The sequence below is a fragment of the Myripristis murdjan genome, chromosome 24 (genome assembly GCF_902150065.1).
Source record: "Myripristis murdjan chromosome 24, fMyrMur1.1, whole genome shotgun sequence".
NCBI lineage: Eukaryota > Metazoa > Chordata > Actinopteri > Holocentriformes > Holocentridae > Myripristis > Myripristis murdjan.
Genome location: NC_044003.1, coordinates 6291782 through 6314251, shown reverse-complemented (window position 1 = coordinate 6314251; position 22470 = coordinate 6291782). Strand labels below are relative to the sequence as shown.

The 22470-nt window shown below is 45.9% G+C and overlaps 1 protein-coding gene across 1 annotated transcript in view; it reads left to right on the top strand.

Moving 5' to 3' along the window:
* The window catches only part of adgrg6 (adhesion G protein-coupled receptor G6), an 84439-nt gene that overhangs the window by 19440 nt on the left and 42529 nt on the right, over positions 1–22470 (top strand). Inside the window, exon 8 of the mRNA XM_030047822.1 lies at positions 2482–2547. Within this exon, the coding sequence (XP_029903682.1) occupies positions 2482–2547 (66 nt within the window). The remainder of the gene's footprint in view (positions 1–2481; positions 2548–22470) is intronic.

The following is a 22470-nucleotide window of genomic DNA, read 5'->3' as shown; positions in this document are numbered from 1 at the left end:
CATTTTTACTCACAAAATCATCATGACCACACTTTTTAAATTTTTTTTTTGTAAAACAGGTATCTTTACACACAACACACGGTTACATGTTCTTTGCAACGAAACCTCCAAAAAAAAAAAAAAAAAAAAAAAAATGTTCTGCATGTGCAAATTCAGAATTTTACTGTTTATTAATGGCTAATATTATGGCTATTTCCTGTTTTATTACATTAAATCCACACTGACAGACCCCTGATATAAGTATGTGCATGTTTGTTGTAGTGCTTTCATGAACTGAATAGATTTAATCACTACTTTGTCATATTTATTTGTATTTATTTACTTTATTTATCAAAATAATTGGATGGAGGTTGTTTTTTCACCCCCGTTTGTTTGTTTGTTTGTTTGTTTGTTTGTTATCTCAAAAAGAAATGAACAGATTTGCCTGAAACTCGGTGTAAACGCTGGTGATGGACCGAGGAAGAGCCGATTCATTTCTCACGCTGATCGGTCAAAGTGGGGCGTGGCGGCGGGGCGGTGATTAACTTCTGGTGCACGTCCAACGCGTGGAACTGGCAAATCTGGACGATTGCATCGCGCTGGCAGACGAATGACATTTTTTCATTTGTAATCAACACGCTGGAATTTGCACGGTCACTGCGTGCCAACAAGGAGCCAGCGATCGCTCCATTAAAAACCGTAAAAAAGAAGCCATGAGAGAAGTGTGTGCTTCTCCACCCCGTGCAAATAAGAAACATATTTCGGCCCAACATGAACGTTGAATTATCGTCCGCTGCCTTATTTTGAGTCCGTGGATTAACGGCGCCAAAACAAGCCGGCGGGAAGATAAATGTTTTTTTTATTTGCGCAGAAAGAGTGTGCATTTTTCCTCGTTGTTCTTCCAGTCATTTGCATTTTTCGAGAGCTATAAACAGCCGTGTTCTTGTCGCAGGCTGGTGTGACGAGCTGCTGCAGCTGTCAGAAAGAGAGTACAGCTTCTCTGATATGTTTTCCCTCAGTCTCTCTCTCTCTTCCTCTCTCTCTGTCTCCCTCGCCTTGTCACTACTTTTTGCTATTAAAGGGCTCAGTCGGCCAACGGAGCAGCACAAAGCGGCGCTCATTTTCCCCAATCACAACACGCGGCTCGACAGATTTAAACTGGCAGGGATGAGAGCAGAGAGAGAGAGAGAGAGAGAGACCGGGCGGGCGAGTTAGACTGTGACTGGGCACAATCCTCGGCCCTCTCCTCTCCTCTCCTTTTGAAGCACATGCCGTCCGCGATTAGCAAATTCCTGGTTTTTCACTCGGCTGATCGGTGCGATGATTTGCTGACATTTTCTGGAACACATTCTTTATGCTATGAGATGTGTGTGTGTGTGTATGTCTGTGTGTGTGTGTGTGTGTGCACTCTCTGTCCCGCTACAAAGGCTCTGCTTTCACAGCCTGCCCATTCTCCCACTTGCTCCGAGGGCTCGTGAATGCATGTGTGGGCCCGAGCCAGGCCGAATATTGCATTTCAAATGGTCGAAATACTTGAGGAGCGCTTGATTTTGGCCGCCGTGATCACCGGCTCAGTCAGACAGAGCGTCCCCAAAGCTGAAACACCGGACGTTTGATCCCTGCAAGCAGCCAACATGTATCCCACTGCTCAATGTACAGACATACATTCATAGGAAACCTGCCAACAGAAATTAGTGAGGGATTTTTTTTATTTTTTAAAAATACAGGACATAAATCCATTTTTGCGCAAGTGAAAAATCCCAGGAAACACTGAGGCTTTGAACAGATGTTGATATGACAGCCTGCGCCAATAAAAATCGATTTAAATGCCAAAATGAAAATGGAGATTTCAGTCGGCATATTGTAGCTGCGACCTGCAACGCTTTGCGAAAGTGGGACCCAAAAATCTCCACGATGTCCTAAACTTATTGCATGCTGTTGGCGAAATGCCCTCAGCATACGGCTAAAATGATAACTTTACTCATTTTGTTATTCACAATTATTAGTATTGTGGCTTTCTCGGGTGTTTGAGTGCAATTGCATGAAACAAAACTCTTGATATATGATTGTACATGAGAAATTGTGAAGCCTAAATGGGGCAGCAAACATTGCGCTCAGGCAGCCGTAATTACAGACGTTGTTGCATAAGAAACCTCTCATCCATAAGGCTTGAGCGGTGGCCAGGTTTCCTCCCTTTTTACGGCTCCAAACGCAGATAATAAATGGAAAAATGCAATTATCCTGCTGATTCCGTGGAGTTCAGTGGATCAGTCAAGCGTGCCGCAAGTGTTTCCTTGATGAAATGCAATTCTGTTTGTCACACCCGTGCCAGATTTGTGTTGAAATGCATTGCAACCGGGGCAGATTTCAGTGCATTTCAGTTTTTGGTGTGTGTGTGCGAATACAGTGTTTGTGTCTTTGTTTTCCAACCTTTCATCTGTGAGAATCATGTCGCAGGATTATGTTTACTGATTTTTTTAACCGTCCTATCTCCTCCTGTAGGTACATCCGTGCCCAGCTTCACAACACATGCTACCAGCTGTGACTCCCCCGGACTGGGCTGCCCAGGTAGGGAAAACACACGCACCTCTACTTTGAGCTCTGTCATTTCAGCTGACGTGGTAAGTTGCAAGCTGAAGCAAAAATCGTTTACCGGCAGTCTCTTGTTTGTTATGTGTGACGTCTCCTCATTTTTCTCCCCGTTTTGGTGATATTTTCTATGTGGATGTGACATTTACCTCAGCGGTTCTTGCTTAGCGTCAACTACAAAGTTTGAGCCGAATGTGGATAGTTTGGCTCCAAAATGAGATATGTACCATTTGAAAACAGGGGCATCTAGGCTGACAAAATGTCAGTAATACAAAATGGCAACAAATGGTGGTATTTCACAAAAGATAGGAGAAAAATAAAAGTCTAACAACTTTATGACAGATAAGTTACGACGTATTTTCAGGATATCCTAAGATGAACCTGCGTGACTACATTTTTTTTTTAGAAAATGGTTAGGAAAAGGCTTCCCTTCACACATTTCCACCGAGTTGTGCAGGTTGTTGTTTCTTTGAAATATCAGAATCAAAGTAGTACACTGTAACCCCAAAATATGCTAGATCAACCAGCTAAATACCATTCCTGTGATTTTTTTAGCAGCTACAGTAATTGTAAATGTGATCTTACTGAATGGTTTCTTTTAGAGGTACAGCAGTAGCTCGTGAAGCGTTTGGCCGAAAATGTATATTTGCTACGTCTGTACATGATTTGTCAATAACTTTCTTTGTGTCACGTCCACAACAACTTTCACACCACCGTCTAAGTCACACGAAGGAGTTTTAGTTGAAACTTTTATGGAGGATGGTGTCTCCAGCTCACAGTACTATGAGTGCGTACATTTTGAGGTCGGGAACAATTCCTAAGACGCTGGTGGTGTCAGTGCCTTGCTCGACCCATTGCTTCACAGGGAATGAAACCCTCAAGAACCGGAGCTAACCTGCTGACACGAATGATGTCCATGACAGTGGTTTTGCAAAGTTTTTTCCCAGTACCGTACCTGTTTAATGCGTGTGACCTGGTGGGAGTCAATCCCCCAGGGCTGGTGGTCGTTCCTTGTTTTTTCCATCCAGCTGGTCTCTGTAGCCTTCGTTCCTTGTTAAGGAACCTCCAAAGTCCCAGTGCCCTCAAATCCCCCCTTGTTAAGGGGAACCTTCTAACCCTAACCTTGCTGTGGTTTGGTTCACAGAGCATTCGCATCCCCCAAAGTCCCAGCCATACACTGGCCTCTGAACTTTCCCATGTGTCGTCAAACTTTTGTGAGCTCATAGTGAGATGAACTCAGGACAAAGGAGAGGGAAGAGGAGAGACGGATGTAGGAAGACGGGGTAGTTGAAAGGAAAGGAGAAAAGAAGAGTGTGTAGAGGGGAGGAAAACAGATGAGACGATGGAGAAGAGTGCTAGAGGCGATGTGAGAATAGCCGAGGACAGAAAGATGAGAGGAAACATGGATGGAAGAGAAGATGAGAAAAAAAGAGAAAAGGTTTAGCAAGGACAGAGGGTCCTTGGAAGTTTTTTGAAATGAGGGCAGACTTGAAAGCGAAACAGGTACACCACGCTTCCTGCTCTTAGCTAAGTCTCCACAAGGTCAAGTGTCTGGAGACAAGAAAAGAGAGTCGCAAGGTTGAAATTTTTGAAACCTCTCAGACTTTTTCTCACAAAAAAACATGAATGAGTCACATTCATGTGTTGGAAACAGTGGCTGAACGCCTCCTCAGGCATGCTCTATTCATGCCGTTCTCCTCGAACGACCCCAGCCTGAGAAAATCTCAAGAGAACAAACACCGAGGAACCAAAGAACAGTTTATTAAAGGCAAACCACCCGAGGGCGATGTTCTCCTCCAGCACTAACTGGGGGTCAGTTCCCTTTTCTTGCCCAGAACTGTTAGTGGGGAATTTGGAAATCTGACTTTGGATTATTGCCCTCAATGTCCCCTTACACTTCCTAGCCAATGACCTTTGCTCCAGGAGGTCATGTGATCTCGAAGTTGCCCAGTAGGAATTGCTGTCGTGTTGCACCATGATGATCAAAACAGTAGCCACGGGTCAGCCGACGACGTGATCCAGCCTCCCTCTCCTAAATGTCAGTTCTCACACTACCCTGATCTATGGAGGCCTCCGAGGGACAATTTCCAAAGGTCAGTTGTAGTAGGATTCAGGTCATGAGAGGAAGAGCGATTCGTGGCCTTTAAATGACTGTGACAGCCCAAATATGTTAACAGGCCATGAGAGAGTGGCGAGATAATTGGGATACTCTAAGGTTGGTCTCCAGAGATCAGGGTGAGCTCAGGATACCCTATTTTAAGTTTCACTAGTTTATAAGTTCAGGCACTGGTGTGCTTTTTCACAGTGCTGTGTATGCAATAAAATATTTACAATGCACATTGCAGCAGTATTATAAAAGATTTGCAGTGTGTACGTATATTTTTTTTTTTGTGACTGAAAAGTTTTCTATAACAAGGTTGTTTTTCTGGAAAACATTGGCAGTTGTCTTGATTAGGGATAAATTGTAGGTTAACTTTTTTTTTGTTAATTACATTTTCATTGATTTTCTCATTATGGTGCAGTTTTAGTTTAGTTTAAAGGATCAACAATCTGATTAGAGACCTGGGTGAAGTTACTGGTTGGTGTTACTGGAAAAGACAAAAGATATTTCCAAGTTGTCATGCCATCAACATTATGAAAAATATGACTGTATAGGGTAATATTTCAGATGTATCACCCAGCCCAAGGTTCAGCCACAGATCCAAAGCCCTGGAGCTTGCAGGGATTCAGCTTCTTGCTCAAGGACACTTAAACAGGGCGGATTCCTGTCAACATGGAGATTTCTAACTGGTTCCACTGCCATCTGAAACAGAAACCCAATGTGCACCCAAAATATTACTTTCTTCCCGGTGGAAAACACCACCCTCTTGTTTTCTACACACCTTTGGATTTTCCCTTTATTTAAAAGACCGACAAAGGGCCAAAAGAGGAAGGTACTCGTGGGATTAAATCCAACACCAACATATGGCTTCAGAAATATGGTTTTTAATGACTTTGTTTATTTTAAGTCTTATAAGGCCAAGCTTTTTCAGTTGCTCCTGCAGCCTGTAGACGACGCAGCACTCAATAAATCTTGTGTTAACAAAAGATATCACATCAGACCCACTTCAGCACTTTGCTTTTTTGCACTTCTTTTTTTTTTTTTTTTTTTTTTTACTGCACTTTTAAAATACTGCTCGGCTTGGCCTCCAGTTATATCTCAGATCTTCTAACCCTTCATGAGCCCGAGCAGAAACTTAAATCCTCAAACAAAATCTCTCAGGTCCCATTCCTACACATCTAGATTTAAGACTAGAGGAGGCCGAGCCTTCATCATCAGAGCATGTACTCTTTGTAGAATCCGCCTCGAGAAGACCGGGCTGGCAAAACCGAAATCTAAGGACTTGTTTTTATTGACGCGCTTTCATATGATGATGTTTCTCTTTCCAGTCCTGCTGTGGGAAAGTGATTTCCAGATCGAGTTGTTCTAAATCATTCCCACACGATATCTGGGCACATTGGATTTATGATGACATTTCATTTGTTGGTTGTTGACCGAGTGTAGCCAATTTTATTTCCCCTTTGGTTAACATCACAGGCCATTTGTTTGGGTTCTTGTCTCAGGTCATCTGCGTCTACGTTTGCGGCACGTTATTGTGATTTTTGTGGTGGGAAAATGAGCGAAACATTGCAAAGAGCTCGCTCGAACAATGTGTTGTGATTTGTGCCTTCTTTTACGGTGTCGTCATCCAGCTTCACAAGCATTCATCACCCTGTCTCATCTGTCTGTCCCTCCCTCATCCCAACCCCTCGTCGCTACCACCAGCCTCTTCTTCTCCCACCACCCCAACCACTGACTCCACTAACATCATCCATGCTACTAATGCCACCACCCACGGTAAGCAACCCTCATCCTCTCCTTCCTCCTTGTGCAACCCGTCCCCCTTCATATCTTCCCTTCGACTTCCTCCTCATCTTAAGCTTCCTTCCCATCCTTCTCTCACCTTTTACCTCCCGCTCCTCCTCCTCTTCCTCTGGCTTCTTCCTTCTCTTGCTCCTCGTCATCTTCATCATTGTACTTATTGATTTAGTTCAGCTGATGTGTTCCTAAACTGATGGTCAAGCTTTTGTGGCCCATACTGAGGGCGGTCGGATCAAACGAAACTCAAACCTCAGGGCTCACTTTAGTCCCATTTTAGGGTCCTGACACACCAAGCAGATCGTGCATCATCAGCTTTCATGGAGCGCCAGTGTGACCAATAATCTCCTGTTTTTGTAGGGTGTGTCTTCTGTCTTCCTCTATCTTTCCATGATCCTGTGGTTTCTAGTGTACACTTTTCAATTAGAATAAAACTACTGCCCCCTTCTGGTATGGAGATATTTCCTCTCATGCAGGTGCAGAACATGTCAACCATCAGCTGTAGCATTCATGGTGTGTTAGAGCAGTGGTTCCCAACCCAGTCCTCAAGGCCCCCCTGTCCTGCAGCTTTATGTTTCAGCTCTACTCTTTCACACCTGATCCAGTTAAGGGTTTCATGCTGATTGGTTGAAACAGATCTACCTGAACGGGCTGTGCATGAAGGTGCATGGGCCTTAATTGGGTCAGGTGTGCAAGAGTAGAGCTGACTGGGTTGGGAACCACTATGTTAGAGGACAGTATTTACCAGGCAAAGCCATCTGACCATTGGCCTCAGTTGGCGCTAGTTCTCTCAGGTCGGCTTGGTGTGTCCCTAGCTTTATATATAAGGAATAATCAACTTGTAGGTACGAATTAAGTACTTTTAAAGGCAAAGAATCTCTCTTAAAACTGTTGATTACAGGTGATTATGTTGCTTATACCATGGTCATTTGCCAGTAATGTAAAGGAAAGAAGAGGAAACAAAACTTCCAATGGTGTGTTTTCCTACCCGCTCGTTAGATGATCAAGTCGATGATAGATGATAACTCGCTGCGGTCAGTAATGATTAAGCTTCGACAGCTTAAAAGTTAGTGGATGAATTTCAAACGGCCAATCAGAAAAGAGTATTCAGCCAGACCGTGGTTTAAAATGCCTTTATCATCTCTCTCTATCACTTTCTCTTGCTTTCTCTGTGTAGATTTATAAATATCTGTGTCCATTTTGTGTTCCTCAAAGATTGAAATGGAGCTGTAAGAATTCCAAATTATATTCCCGTGTGGTTCTTTGAAGAGAGTTAATTTCTTTATAAGACATGTTTCTTCAAGGAACCCTCTCAAGTTCCCTCGCGGATTATATTTAACAACCGCAAAAAGGTTAGTGAGAGCTGTTTGACTTTTCAGAGTGCACTTTGCCTCTGCACTGTTATTTCATTATCTGCCTGTGTAAGAGGGCAGCCAGGATGATTCATCCAGATGAATATGTTTGACTCAGGAGAACTGAGACTGGGTAAATATTACCTGCCGCAGCATGAAATGAGTTCATCAAAGTTTTCATTAGTCAATTAACCCCCCGCCTGTCAGTTTTTCCATCTGAAAAGTTGCAGCGGTGAATAAATTCTCCGCGGCATGTATGAAAATGAGCGCCTCATCTTCGATTAGGTTAATGTTTTTTATCCCAACAGGATATAAAGCGGTTCTCAGCAGATCCATGTAATTCTGAGTTTTCACCTCGATTGAAGTCTAATTTGAGGTGGAGATGGTGAGATAAAAGGAAAAAGAAAAAAAAGAACGGCACTGTGTTTGGTTACCGATACCGCGATGCGTTCAAGGGACGATATCCAGACCTGCAAGCACTGAAAACACTGATTTCCTTTGTGGTCCCTCTGTTTGTGCTGTATTCTTTGATTTGTCATCTCCAGTCCTCCCTCCCATCACTCCATCTCCATCCATCACCCCCACCACCCGCATGCCTCTAACCCCAACCACCAGCATCAGCAGCACGGCCAGCTCCTCATCCTCTGGTAAGGCTCCATCTGCTCCTCTGCCTCGCTTCCCAAAGAGCGCCTCAAAATGAGCCCAAAGGAACCGCCTGGGAATGCAAATGCTTTAATTGAACACTCACAATGCTATTATTAATTTTTGTTTGTTCAGTGTTGCCGTCATCAGGCATTCCATTGATAATCATGTCAGTGAATTTGATCATTTTCATGACAAAAAACACATCAGTTTAACGTGTTTTGCCCAGATTTTCATTATCGTTACGGTCCGAAAACACTAAAACAGTGCATGAAAACTGAATCATAATCAGCAGTTATAACATGTAGAAATGTATATGAATGACACTGACTGGCTGAAGTTTGATATTTAATAAAACCTATACTGGTCTGATTTATCAGCAAACCAATCTTATCGGTCTAAAACTAGTTCTAGTTTCCTCAGACCCCTTCTCGATGGAACAAAAATAGATGTAATGGTTTTCAGTACAGAGATGAGTTATTGTTCTGTTGTTGTTCAGTTTGAAGGGGCTACAAAACAACAGTTTTTTTCTGCCGCAGTGTGACTCCACAAACAGTTTGCCCCCCTCGTGAGCGGCTCCGGCAGCAGCAGTAAATAAACGTCCTCCTCTGGGATTTGAGAATGTACTCATTAGTCAGTTGTTATTGGACTTTGCTTTGAGCAAAATTGCCTCCTTAAAAGGTAATTATGAGAAAAAAAAAAAAATAAGATTATGTTTTTCAAAAGTAGTGCATTTACACAAGAGTCAGTGTGAGATCAGCTGGCCTGAATTTCCTGTTAGATAGATAGATAGATAGATAGATAGATAGATAGTGGGGGTGTAATGGTTCTGTAAACCCACTGTTCGGTTTGTATTGCAGATTTTAGGTAATGAGTTTGGGTTCGCTTTGTTTTGGACATTAGAAAGAAAAAAAAAAGCAACAACAAACCAAAATCTACCATTTCTAATGTTCTCTGTATTTTACATATTTCCAAAAATGAGACCAAAAAAAACCTTTCTTTTCATTCAGAGATTTGAAATCAACAAATATTCCTTTCAAAGGCAAAAATCGAATGAGACTGTTTAAACAAGTACTTGCAGTATTTTCATGAATTCATCCGCTCAGTGTGTGTTAGAGTGTTAGACGCTGCACTTTGTGGGTTGTACTGCGGACTGAAGGGTTTTCTTACGTTTTGACTTTACACCCCTAATATATAGACAGATACAGATCCAACCAGATAGATATTGACAGCACTGAATTGATCCTGAAGCGGGAGCAGCAGGGTGTCCAGACATTGCACTATAAGAGAGAAATACATAACTTTAGAAAAATAAACACAACAATTAAAAAAATGAATAAAGTAGCTCGATGCAAAGAATATGAAAAAACCTTTGCATACCCTATGAGAGTAATAAAATTGTATATTTTATATAAATTGTATATAAATGTATATTTTGTCATGCTGAATGCAGCCCAGGGGACAGATAAAGACTGATATTTTCCCCAGGTAGTTTAACAAATTCAATAAAAAAGCGTCCTGTTTATATCAATAAGTTTTGGAAAAGTCCGTTTAATTCCACTGGCAGCTCTTTAAATGTAGGATAAATGAACCGATTGGTATTTGCAATGACAGCTGCTACACCTGCATGGCTTTGGGCTGTTTGTGAAGGCACACACACGCAAAAAAACCCAGCAAATGTTAAAGCAAGGCGCTTTCGGGAAGCTCAGCTCAGGACCGATTTACACCTCAAAACGTTTTTTTCTTCCTTGATCACGCAGCGAAAGAAAAACCTTTTGAGAGCCGTCCTGCACCAAACTCATTTCAGGCTCATCCCATTAACACGGTGTGGTTGTATGTTGTTGTTTGTGTGTGTGTGTGTGTGTGTGTGTGTGTGTGTGTGTTAACTCCACTGACCTGCCAACTTATTTTGCTAATCAGTCAAGCCCGTCACTACTACCAGCTCCACCAGCACCAGCGCTGCATCCGCTGCATCCGCTGCATCCGCTGCCACTAACGCTGCCTCAGTCACCAGCTCCACCACCGGTAAGGTAGCTAACCATGTCTGTCTCACTGTCTGTGCATAAAAAATTCAGACTTTGTGCTGGATTTAGCAGCGATTTAATGTCGTTTTTGCTCAAGTTTCATTTGTAACTTGTTTGTTTTCTTCGGATAAATCAGTTTGGTGAAACATCGTGAACTGAGGTGTCAAGAATTACATGGAAAAGAATGATTTGATAATATTACTAATAATGATGTTGATCTGCTTATTTAGATAATTGTTTTGTGCTGGTGTTTATGAAGGCAGCCTGACTTTTCCTAACGGTGTAGAAAAGCCTTTGAAACCACAGTTTACATCACGAGACACTAAGACTCAAAACCAATAATATCAAACTTATTGATTCAGCATTCAGTCTCTAAATCTCTCCATAGAAATCTCTTCTAATGGACGAAGCACATTTAGACCAAGAGACAGTCTCCTATAGGCAGCTTCCATAGACCTTGCATTACCTATTCAATGGCAGTGCATACACATGCCCCTCATGTATGCATGCCTTGACTTGTGTGTGTGTGTATGTGAGACCTTGGTTTGTGAATACACACCCTCTCATTCATGTAAGATATGTGGATATGGAAGAAATTGAGTTTCCAGGTTCCATTCTTTCAAGTTTCAAGGACAGAACCGAGCAGGATGGCACTTCACATCCTCTTTGCATCGTCTTCACGTTAATTTTACTGCAGGATTCATGGGAAATATCGTCTGAATAGCAAGAAACCTGAAGCTCTGCAAGTCGCGCCTTCAGGGTCAAGGCTCGGCTTAAGGCCACAAACTGATATTTTTTTAAATTGTCTTTAGGTTACAATGAAATGTTTTTCTTTATTTTGGCCATAAAGTAAGAACCCAGCACGTGAGCGTGTACATGTATTTCTCTGAAACTTTCTATTGCATCTTTTAGAAACAAAATCACAATCATCAATTTTATTTTTAGTTTTATCAATACACAGCTCGGTTTGCTTTCTCACCCTGGCATCGCTGAATCCTTCATCCTCACTTGTTTTTTTTTTGTTTTTTTTTAAATATATATTCCATGCACCTACAGTCCAGTAATGTCCGAGTTACCTACCAAAAGCAGTGATTTCCATTTTTTCTTTGCCCCAACCCTTTTCTCTTACACTCTCCTTCACACACACACACAATCCAAAGCGTCCGCTGTGTGTCTGTTGTGCTGACTGTTGTCTTGTGGTTGTTTACCTCCTCTGTAGCCCCACAGCCCACCAGTGACAGGCCCTCTGCCTCCCCTGCCACCACTAACCTCCCAGCTACTAACCGCACGACGCATGGTAAGAGTTTAACCCCGGCTCTGTGCGTGTGAACACACCGACACACACACGTGTTCGTTAGGAGTGCAGCGAGAGGGAACTGAGCCATAACTTATGCTCTGTGTCCCAGTTAGTGTGTAGAAAATGACTATCACAATTATTATTCCCATCCTAGAATGAATAAAGACCAACCTGAGCTACACAGGGAAGTAAACCACTGCTAGGTTTTTTTTGTTTTTTGTTTTTTTACACTAACTTGTTGTCTTATTATTACAGTTTTTTTCAATCGCTTCACCTCCTCTGTCAACTCAGAAACCCTGGTATCAAAACAGTTAATCCATAGGCCTAATGAGAGGCGCTCTTCCCAAAATAACACATTTTGTTTGCAAAAGGCTCTTAGATTCCTTCAGTCAGCTCTACTGTACTGTAACACAGTTGACAGCAGAATACAAAATACAGCTATCAGTTTGATCAAGGTTCTCCTGTGAGCTGCACATTCAAATGTGAACTTACAGTAAAGAACTGCATCCAAACTCAGAAAGACTTTGAGGTGAAATTTTACTGTATTGATGGCAGAAACTGAAATACTGTAATTCCCATACAGTATTACACAGAAAAACTCAAAGGAATTGAAAAAAAAAAAATACAGAATACAATTTATAGGCCCCTTTTTTGTAGGTGCATCCTGATTGGTGAATGGTGATTGGTGGAAAGGGCAGTGATGCAGGTGCACTAGTGATTTCACAGTGATGCAGCTCATTTCTATCAGCTGTGAGCAGATGTTTTGCTTTTGACCACCACAGTGAAGTCAATGGAGTCAGGGCCGTGTAAATGACACATGTGAGAGGTGAAAAATGTGTGAATCCAATGAAAAAAAGGTATGAACCCATTTGCAAAAGAAAACTTCTGCTGTGGTTTGGAGGTGAAGATGACGACAAAGTGGACCCCAGTTTCATTATAACTGGAAAAAGCGATTGAAAAAAGCTGTAACCAAGCGAGCCTGGAGTGATCCCCAAAAAATAAATAACTAATTACTGAGCCATAACTTATTCTCTGTGTCCCAGTTAGTGCTAAGAGGTGAAAATCACACAAAATCACTATCACAATTTTTATTCCCATCCTAGAATGAATAAAGACCAACCTGAGCTACATAGGGAACTAAACCACTGCTAGGTTTTTTTTTTGTTTTTGTTTTTTTTTTTTGTTACACTAACTTGTTGTCTTCTTATTAACCAAGCGAGCCTGGAGTGATCCCAAATAAATAAATAAATAAATGAATAATTACCTACATACATAACATGTACAAATATGGCTCTGTAAGGCTAAACAGCAGTACCACTGTGTGTATTCAAAATGTATCATCTGAGCTGATAAATCATTGTTGGTACACTAATGGACTGCATATCATTTAATAGCATTTATCTGCATTATTATTTTTTTTATTATTATTGTTTGTTTGTTTTTTTTTAATCTGATAATTATGAATTCTGAACCCTAATCTGCATGTTTGACATTTCCAACGCTTAAGAAGCCGTCGCTGCCGTTTGCCTCAGAAGGGCAGAAAAGATCAAAAGTGTTTGAAGTTGGTGTTTTTTTTTTTTTGTTTGGTTTTTTTTTGTAACTTTGATTGTGAATTTAGCTTCATGAATACATGTCATCAGCTATGTTTACATGCCCAGAGAATTCTGTTGTTAAACTGGTTTTAGGTCAACATGTAGAAATGTGATAATTCTGTGAAAGGTCACACTAGGAGAAAGACACCCAAACTGACTCTAAGTGGAACAGATTTTGCCCCTGGGACCCTGATATGAACAGATATTTTCCTTTGTGAATTAAATCATATTGAAGTTAAACCATTCCTCACTTCACAGTTCCACTTAAAGCTGCTTTTTTAACGCCATTACGCCTGATTTACTCTAATGTTGAATGCGATACCGTGGCATGGAAATCTCCTCCTGCTTTCAATTTCAGTCTGCTCGAACATGCACGGCGTAATGGGCGCTTTTTTTTTTTTTTTTTTTGATGTCAACAGAAAATAGTGCACGCTATTAATCTCACAATTGGCCCAGTCGATTTCTTTCCGCTGTGTTTGAAGTAATGTCCTGTTCCTTGAGCCGGCGGCCCGAATCTGTCACGCCTCTTTGTCTGGCGGACGGTTTTATCAGTGGACAGGAATGCTCTGTTAAGTGGTTTACTCGTGGCAGCAAAGAGAGACTCGATTTGAGGCTCATTTTTAACCGTTTGACCTGCACGAGACCTCAGCCGCCGCAGTGTGGCCGAGTACCAGGTGGCTCCGGCGCATGTAAACATAGACGCTGCAGTCGGGAACTCTGTTTTTAGTTGTTTCCTTTGAATAATCCAGATCAAGTCAGGCGAAGAGTGGAAGCACTTTGCAAAAAAAAAAAAAAAAAAGGACCTAATTTTTTAGCTCTGACTCGTTGCACTCTATGCGCTTTTTCCTACATGCACTGCAAAAACTCAAAATCTTACCAAGATTATTTGTCTTATTTCAAGTCAAAAATGTCTTATTTCTAGTCAAAATATCTCATTACACTTAAAATAAGACATGATCACCTCAGAAGTAACTTGTTTTTAGACAATTGTCTCTTGTTTCAAGTGAAAATTTGCTTGAAACAAGTGAAATTTGCTTGTTTCATTGGCAAAATTTGCCAGTGGAAAAAGTGAAAATTCACTTGAAATAAGTGAAAATTAGCTAGAAACAAGAAACAAATTTTGCCAATGAAACAAGCAAATTTTCACTTGTTCAAGCAAATTTTCACTTGAAACGAGACAATTGTCTAAAAACAAGTTACTTCTGAGGGTGATCATGTCTTATTTTAAGTGTAATGAGATATTATGACTAGGAATAAGACATTTTTGACTTGAAATAAGACAAATAATCTTGGTAAGATTTTGAGTTTTGGCCAAATAAATAAGGTGCCTCCATTCTTCTCTGCATTTATTTGGATTATATTTCTGGCCAGATTAGCACCTTACTCACTGATGGATTACAGTAATGCCTTGAAAAAGCTCTGCCATCACTAAAACAGACAGCTGATCACACTGTGCTGTGAGAATGCATTGATCTCGTCTCACATTGTTCATGTCATCCATGTTCCTCCTCTCGTCTTTCCTCCTCCTGTCTTCTCCTCCCTCTCTTCTCCGCTAACAGCCCAGGATCTCACTCCGCCACCGCCGCCGCCGCCGCTAGTCACTACTAACCACCCGGCCACTAACATAGCCGTCGGCCCGGCGTCCTCCCGGGGTAAGACGCTCACGCCTCGGTCCGATCTGCACCGGGGCTCTGCAGCAGATGGATCTGTTGGTGCAGCCTCCTCACTCTCTTTTTCGTTTCTTTTCTCCTCTCTGTTCATCTCTCCTTCCCTCTGTCAGGTGTTACTTTCCTCCTGGTCCGGCGGCTCAACTTCCTCTGTCTGTTTTCCCTCACTTGCCCACAGTCTCCCTACGCTAATAAAGCTCTTTTCAAAGCTATTTTTTTTTTAATTAATTTATTTACTTAGGAGAGACTCTGCTTACTTTTTGATGATCCTGTGAACTGAATACAAATGAAAGACGCTTTCTCTCTTCTCTCCTGTTATTTTGGAAGTGACATTGAACAGAAATGAGCTTTGCTTTTGCTTTCAACTCTCCCAGCCTTCCATGTGATTTGCATCTTTTCTCTCTCTCTCCGTCTCCTGCCTTTGGTGGCTTTTTTTTTGAGAGGTAGAGGAGTTTTTTTTTTTTTTTTTCTGGCGTGGGAATCTGTCTGCTGTGACTTTGCAAGGCACCGTTTTCTGCTTGGTGTCAGATTTCTTATCCAAAGTTTTTCATTTTGTCCCAATCGGGCAGCGTCCTTTCAGTTTTGTTCTGTCTTTGTTTTTAATTCAAGCTCACATGTAGTAATGATGCACTTAGAACAACTCTGAAGCTCCGACTGTAAAATACTGCTGTGACATTTTGCGACAGTAACGACAGAAATGATGGAGGTCAATCCAAATCCAAAAGACATTGTCCCACAATATATACATCATCATATTGCACAGCCCTATGGAGCTCCCATTGCCCCCGGCTTTGTTTAACCAGCCAGGTTTCAAACCAGCTATAGTCTGTCACCATTAACCCACCTCTCTTTATGAAGAAACAGACAGAAAATCACCATTATATTAATATTAATATTACCTGTTGCTTTTGTAGTAGTCAGCACAAACAGTGTCTTTCCCAAGGTGCAATCCTAAAAAAAACAACAACTAACCTATACAGAAATAGATATAAACACTATAGGAATAAACAGTTTCCCTTCATATACATTGTTGTTCTATTCAGGCTGAGTGGATGATAATCTAAAAATACTTAATTATGTGGTGTTTTTTGTTTTTTCTGTCTTTCATTTTCTTTAGTAGTTGTCGTCCTTTCTTGTCACTTTTACCTCTTTATTATTCTTTAGTATAAGCAATTAAATTAACTAACATTCCTCAATCAATAGACAGTTTCCTCATCACATCAATGACTTTAAATGACTCGTGTCATTCATGTCAGATTGTCAGTATGTCCTACCTGTGTGTTAGGGTACTCAATATACTCAATGCTTTGTGTATATTAGGTTTTTTTTTTTTTTTTTTTTTAAAACACTCTCTATAGCCTTTTTTTTATCATCTGTAACTTGATTTTTCACCAAAATGGCATCTGGTTTGATGCATTCTATTCTGGTGACAGCCAAGGAGACTTCTTCCAGATCTCCAACCCAAGCTGCCACCGGCGCCGCTGCAGCTGCTGCCCTCGTTTTCCCCCGGCGGCCCGAGCACCTCGCCGCCCGGTCGGAGCGTCTGGCTGCCGATCAAGCCTCCCACCCGGGAACACTCAGGCATGTCGCTGTCAGCCCTGTTTCTCAAGCTGCCAGGCCTGCAGTCCGGAGAGACTCACACACCTGGGCTCCGTCAGCCGCCCGTCCCAGCCTTCCTGGCCGGGCTCTCCGCCAGCGGTCCCTTGCCTCGGGTCCAGATCCAGCTCCAGACCCTGGTGCTTCAACAACTCTGTCCTCACAGCACAGGACGTCTTCATTTACCAACCTGAGGCCACATGCCCAAAAGCCAAGCCCAGCCTCTCAACCCAGGCCTCCATCCCAAACCTCCAGCCCCCCGGCTCCAGAGCATCATCTGAGGGTCTTAGCTCCATCTCTCGGTCCCCCAGCCCCACCTCCGGCGCCTCACCCCAGACCCCCAGGCCACCGGAGCTCCAAGACCTCCCTGGGCTTCATCTCCACCCCTCTGATCTGGCCGAGGAGGAAGAAGCCGGAGGAAGGAAGACGCCCGGCCGCCGCCAGAGCCACATCCAGACCGCCGGTTCATGTCACCAAACCCGCCGGACCCCCGCCTGAGCTCAAACCCACAGCCAGGCCTGCGAACGTGATGCCAACACTCAAAAACGCAACGCACACCACCAGGCCTTCGTACGTGATGCACACACACGGTCACGTACACACACCTGACTCTCAACCAAACTCGTCCTCCCGCCGGCCGGTCACCGCCGCACCCATCAGGAGAACCCCGGCAACCACCAGCTCAAGACTCCTTTATGAACTGGGCGTCATGACTACGTCGCAGATGTCATCTCCATGGCAACAGAGTGACAAAGACTTAGATACGGAGGAGGCTTTCCTGGCGGCAGCTGTTGCATCGTCATCATCGTCATCGTCGTCGCTCACCAACAGGAAGAACAAACCCGTGGCGCCGCAGCGGACGCCGCCGAGCTCGAGCGGCGAGGAAGAAAACGGCACAGCAGTTGCCGCCGTCGGTAACTGGACCGACCCCCTGCTGGTCGACGAATACGCGTCAGGAACTGAGCCGTTTGCGTACGACTCGGCCGAGTTCGCCGCGGCCGCGGCCGGGGCCTTCAGCCAGTACGACTTTGACTCCGCCTACTCCCTGGAGGAACCGGCCGCCGGGTCTCCTGTGGAGCCCCACGGCCTGGCAGGAAATAAGTCGAACAAATCAGAGCCTGATGGGGGTTTCCTCGCGGTCACGCCCACAATGATTGGCTTTGTGGGAGGAAATAAAGATGACGTTTTCACGCTGAACACTGAAACCCTCCTGAGCGGCGTTGAAACAGGGAGGGAGGAAACGCCGCACCGTTCAGAGAAGCTGGAGAGCAGTCACGACCTATCACACGTATCGCACGCCGCTTCTCAAGTCGAGGAAACAGCCTCTTTTCATCCGACACCCTCGCTCCCTCCTCCCTCCTTCTCACCTCTCCTCGCCGAGCAGCTCGCCTCCTCTTCCTCTTCCCTGACAGCGATATTCCCTGTGCAGACGTTTTCTCCTTTTGCAATCCGGGAAGAGTTGCAAACAGTAGACACTCTGCTGCTCAAAGACGATGCACCTTCCTCCTCGCTCTCTGCAGCTCACGGGTTCACCTCCCCGCAGGACGGGGTGTACGAAATACACGGCGTTGGAAGGGATGTGGACTCCACTGCTGGGAGTCGACTCGTTGATTATTTATACGAAAGTGCAGACGTGCGTGCAGAGATTCTTGCACGCCGGCCCACATCGATGCACTCATTTTTCTCCCTTCCCTCTCCTGTTCTCGCAGAAATCTCTCCTCTGAGCTTCCCCCGCCAATCGATATCCACCGTCCTCCCTCTCGTCTCGCCCTCTCCTCCCTTTCTCTCCGCCTCTGTTGATCCATCTGCCTCGTTGTCTTCTTCCCTTTCCTCCCCAGTCGCCTTTACACTCCCTACTTTGGCCTCTCCTCCTCCTCTTTCCCCCTCTCTCACCACCGACCCTCTCCTCCCCGTCTCTATCACCGTTCCTCTACCTCCCTTCTCTTCGTCCTCCTCCTCGTCCTCCTCCTCCTCCTCGTCCCGGCAGGCGCAGCGTGGGCCCTCAGGCGCCCGAGGCGTTGCCGATCCCGCTCACGCCGTCCCGCCGTCAGAGGCGGAGGGAGATAGCGGGAGGCTTCGGCTTTCCTTCACGCCGTCGCCGCGGCCATCCGGCGGGCTTCACAGGGATTTGGAGACGACAGATGGCGAGGCGGCGTCCCACCCGTCTCTTCTTCCTCTCGTTTCTGAAGCCGCGTCGGACACACCGCTTCCTGAACACCTCTTACGGTTGACCTCCTCCCTCGGTGATCGGCTCTTTGACGCCCATTCAGCCACACTAACCAGCTCGATTTTTTCTCACTCCTCCCCAGGTCAGATTGAGCAAACCTCCTCGGGGTTCTCGTTGGAGAGTTTGACGTCGAGTGCGGCTGCATTCAGACTCGATTTAGAGAATCAAATCCAACTGAGTCCGTCAAATTTGCACTTAGAAGCATTCGGCCCTGAGATGGAGTCACCGGTGGTTTTGTGGCCTTCTTCTCCTGCAGCCAGGCTGTCAGACACTCGTATCTTTGACAGAAGACAGACAGAGTCCAACGGGCTTGTTGATGCAACCTTGCTCGTCGGGTCTCATGTGTCTCATCGCTCGAGCGCCGGCGTTACGTCACCAGCAGAAACAGCTGACTGGTCGTCCGAACGCACCCCGGCTCTGCCCTCGCTCCCTCAGCACACGGCCACATCACCGCTTCTGCACTCATTTGCGTCTTCTTCCCTCTTCCGTCCGACTTTGACTCCCCTCCCTCGCGACCCCGACAGCCCGTCTCACACCGTCCGCTCTCCAGAGACGCCTCGGGTTGCCGCGGTGCCGCAGGTTGCCACGGTGATCGCATCCTCCTCCTCATATTCCTACTCTGCGGCTGAAAACCTTCCTCCCGTCTCTCATCTCTTTTCTCCGAGACACACGTCCGGATCGCGACACACGCACGCGAACGCGAGCGTCGACCGAGACGCGTGGAATGTGCAGCACACACTCTCAAGCGCGCACACACACCCCGGGGATCTGCAGACGCACATCGCGAGCGCCGCGAGCTCACAGGTGTTCGCCGACGATGACGAAGAAGCGTCTCATCGTCCCGTTTCTCCGTCGTTACATCCAGCGGTCGCAGCGCCGACCCGGACGCCGGCGCCTCAGAGCGGCCTCGTGTCACCGCTTGGCACCGCCGCCCTCTGGCACGCTCCGCGGCTGGATGATCAAGCACACACAGAAAACACCGGGCGTCTGACGCGCACACACACGCAGACGCTCGCTCGCTCCGGGACGTGGGCGGACACGAGCGGGTTGCCAGTTTGGGACGCGGCGCCCGGCGAGGAGCTGGAAATGAGTCACCGGTCAGGGCCGGGCACACACACACTCGTCCTTAGTGTTGGACAGCAGCCGGCGTCCCACCCTCCCTTTCTCCCCTCTTCCTCCCTGCTCTCCCCTTCCCTCACCCCTCCTTTCTTTTTCCACCATCCTGCTGCTCCTCCCTCTGTCGCCATCTCCTCTCGTCCTCTCTCTCCCTCCATCCCTCTTTCTCTCCCGACCGCCGCCGGGGTGTCACCGCCGGCAGCACCTGCCAACATGACCGAGGCAGGACTTGGCGCCTTTCCGCCCACTCGGCTGGCTGCCACATTCCCCCGTTCACCCACGACACCCCGATCGCCCCCAGCCGGCCGTTCTCAACCCCTCCCAGCGTCTTCCTCGTACACAATCACCCAGTTCTCGGAGTTCAGCCAATTAGATCCTCCAAACCAAGCCTACGGAGTCCCTGGTGGCCAATGGGAGCCCTCTGTTTCTGCGGAGGTTTTGCCAGAACCCGCCGGCGCTACACAGAATGTAAATGCATCAGGATTTGCGGACGGTGTGTCGTCAGCCGAGGCCTGGAATAACCTCACCGCGGCCGACAGAGACACGAATCAGTCCGCTTTATTTAACCCCGACGGCGTCGCCCCGAGAAAGATGTATTCAGATGAGCCCCTCTCTGCTTTTTTGGGACGGGGTTCTCCGGCTGCTCATGCCGATGTGCTGATGAATGATGCAGCGGTTTATCAGCCTGACAGCGGTCTGACTCTGCAAGCTGCCCCGAGCGCACAATCAGCGCCTCTTAAAATACGACCCACCCCTCCCCTGCCGTCCTCTGAACCCAATTATCAGCCCAGCTCTGCAGCGCCTCTGCGACTCACCCAAGCACCGCAGAGTTTGAACTCCGCGCACGCCGCCTCCGCCCCGGCTCCGAGACCCCCCACCAGCTCGTCCGTCGCTGCCCCAGATCAACGCTTCGTCTCTGGGCCGGAGCCGCCGGCTCACGCCTGGGGTGACAGCTCGTCCCTTGTCATCACCGCCGCAAAGTCAAACACGAGCTCCGCCGCAGCGCCGAAAGACTCTCCTTCATCACCACCGACTCGAACAGCAAACGCCACCGTGGCTGAAAACGCCGCAGTGGGTACGGTGGCGTCTCAAAGCAACGGCGGCGGCGGCGGCGGCAAATCGACACCGAATCCAGGCGGGAGTGTGGGCGCGTCAGGGCGTTCGACTGTCTCCACGCCCCGTGTGAGTTCGAGCGTGTCAGGTCACAGGGCGAATCAGAGCTCAGGAGTGTCCGCGCACGGCGGCGTGAATCCGGGCGGCGGTGACGGGACGGCCGGCGATGACAGAGACGCGCACGCCTCCCCTACGCCGCCAATCCCCGCCGACGCCCACCCATTTTTTCACATAAAGAACCTCTCTCCCTCCTCGTCCTCCTCCTCATCGTCCTCCTCTCCAGTCGCTCCGCTCAAAGCCGCCAACTCATCAGCTAACAGTGGCGGTGGCGGCGGTGGCGGCGGCCTCAAAAAGGCCACGGCGCGCCCCGCCCTCGGATCCCAGGCCACATTGCCATGCCAGTGTAAACATCGCTTTCATTTTACATGTCTGTGTGGACTGTCATCGGGGAACAGTATGTCATGCAGTAACACCAACTGTAGAAGTAGAGAAATAATAATAATAATAATAATAATAATAATAAAAGAATTGTATTGACAGTAGCAATGCGCTGTGAAACATATTCACCTGGACACCTGGCCTGTAGTTTTGAGTCTTGAAATCTTATTTTATCCAAACGGGTCAAAGAATGAACAAGAAGGTCAACTCATGTGAAGACATTCCTTAGCTAGAAATGATCTCTCCCAGTTTAAAGATGCCGTTTAAAAAAAAAAAAAAAAAAAAGATTTTAAGACTGAATACTAAAGTTTGTGTTTTGGTGGATATTTTTTGCAGTGCACTAGTTGAATAGTTGTTGAATAGCTACTTTTTTTTTTTTTTTTTTTTTTTGGTCAATAATTAGTATTGGTAGCTCGCTGCCCCCTACTTTAGTTGTGGCTGTATAGCTGTCAATCAGGTGAATGGGCGGGACCCGTCGGGTTTCTGAGGCCGCTGATTGGTTGTTTGTGATTCTGGTTGGGGTTGTAGGTTATTAACACGGAGCGTAGCTGTCCAATCACAGCGCAGGAGATTAGTCAGATCCCTGTCGTAGAAAACAGCTGGATTTTAGTGCATTTTAAATTAATGTCTTCTCTCTCTCTCTCTCTCTCTCTCTCTCTCTCTCTCTCTCTCTCTCTCTCTCTCTCTCTCTCTCATCTCCCACATTGTCTTTTGTAGAAATACTCACTTCTGGCTCCTCTTTATCTACAAATCTCCTCTCTCTCTCTCTCTCTCTCTCTCTCTCTCTCTCTCTCTCTCTCTCTCTCTCTCTCTCTCTCTCTCTCTCTCTCTCTCTCTGTCTCTCAATCCCCTCAGCTTTTTGGTCGGGCGTCCCGCTGTGCTGCTACAACAGCCTGACAGTGAATAAAATAACAGGAAACCATGTTACAGGCTGTTGGAA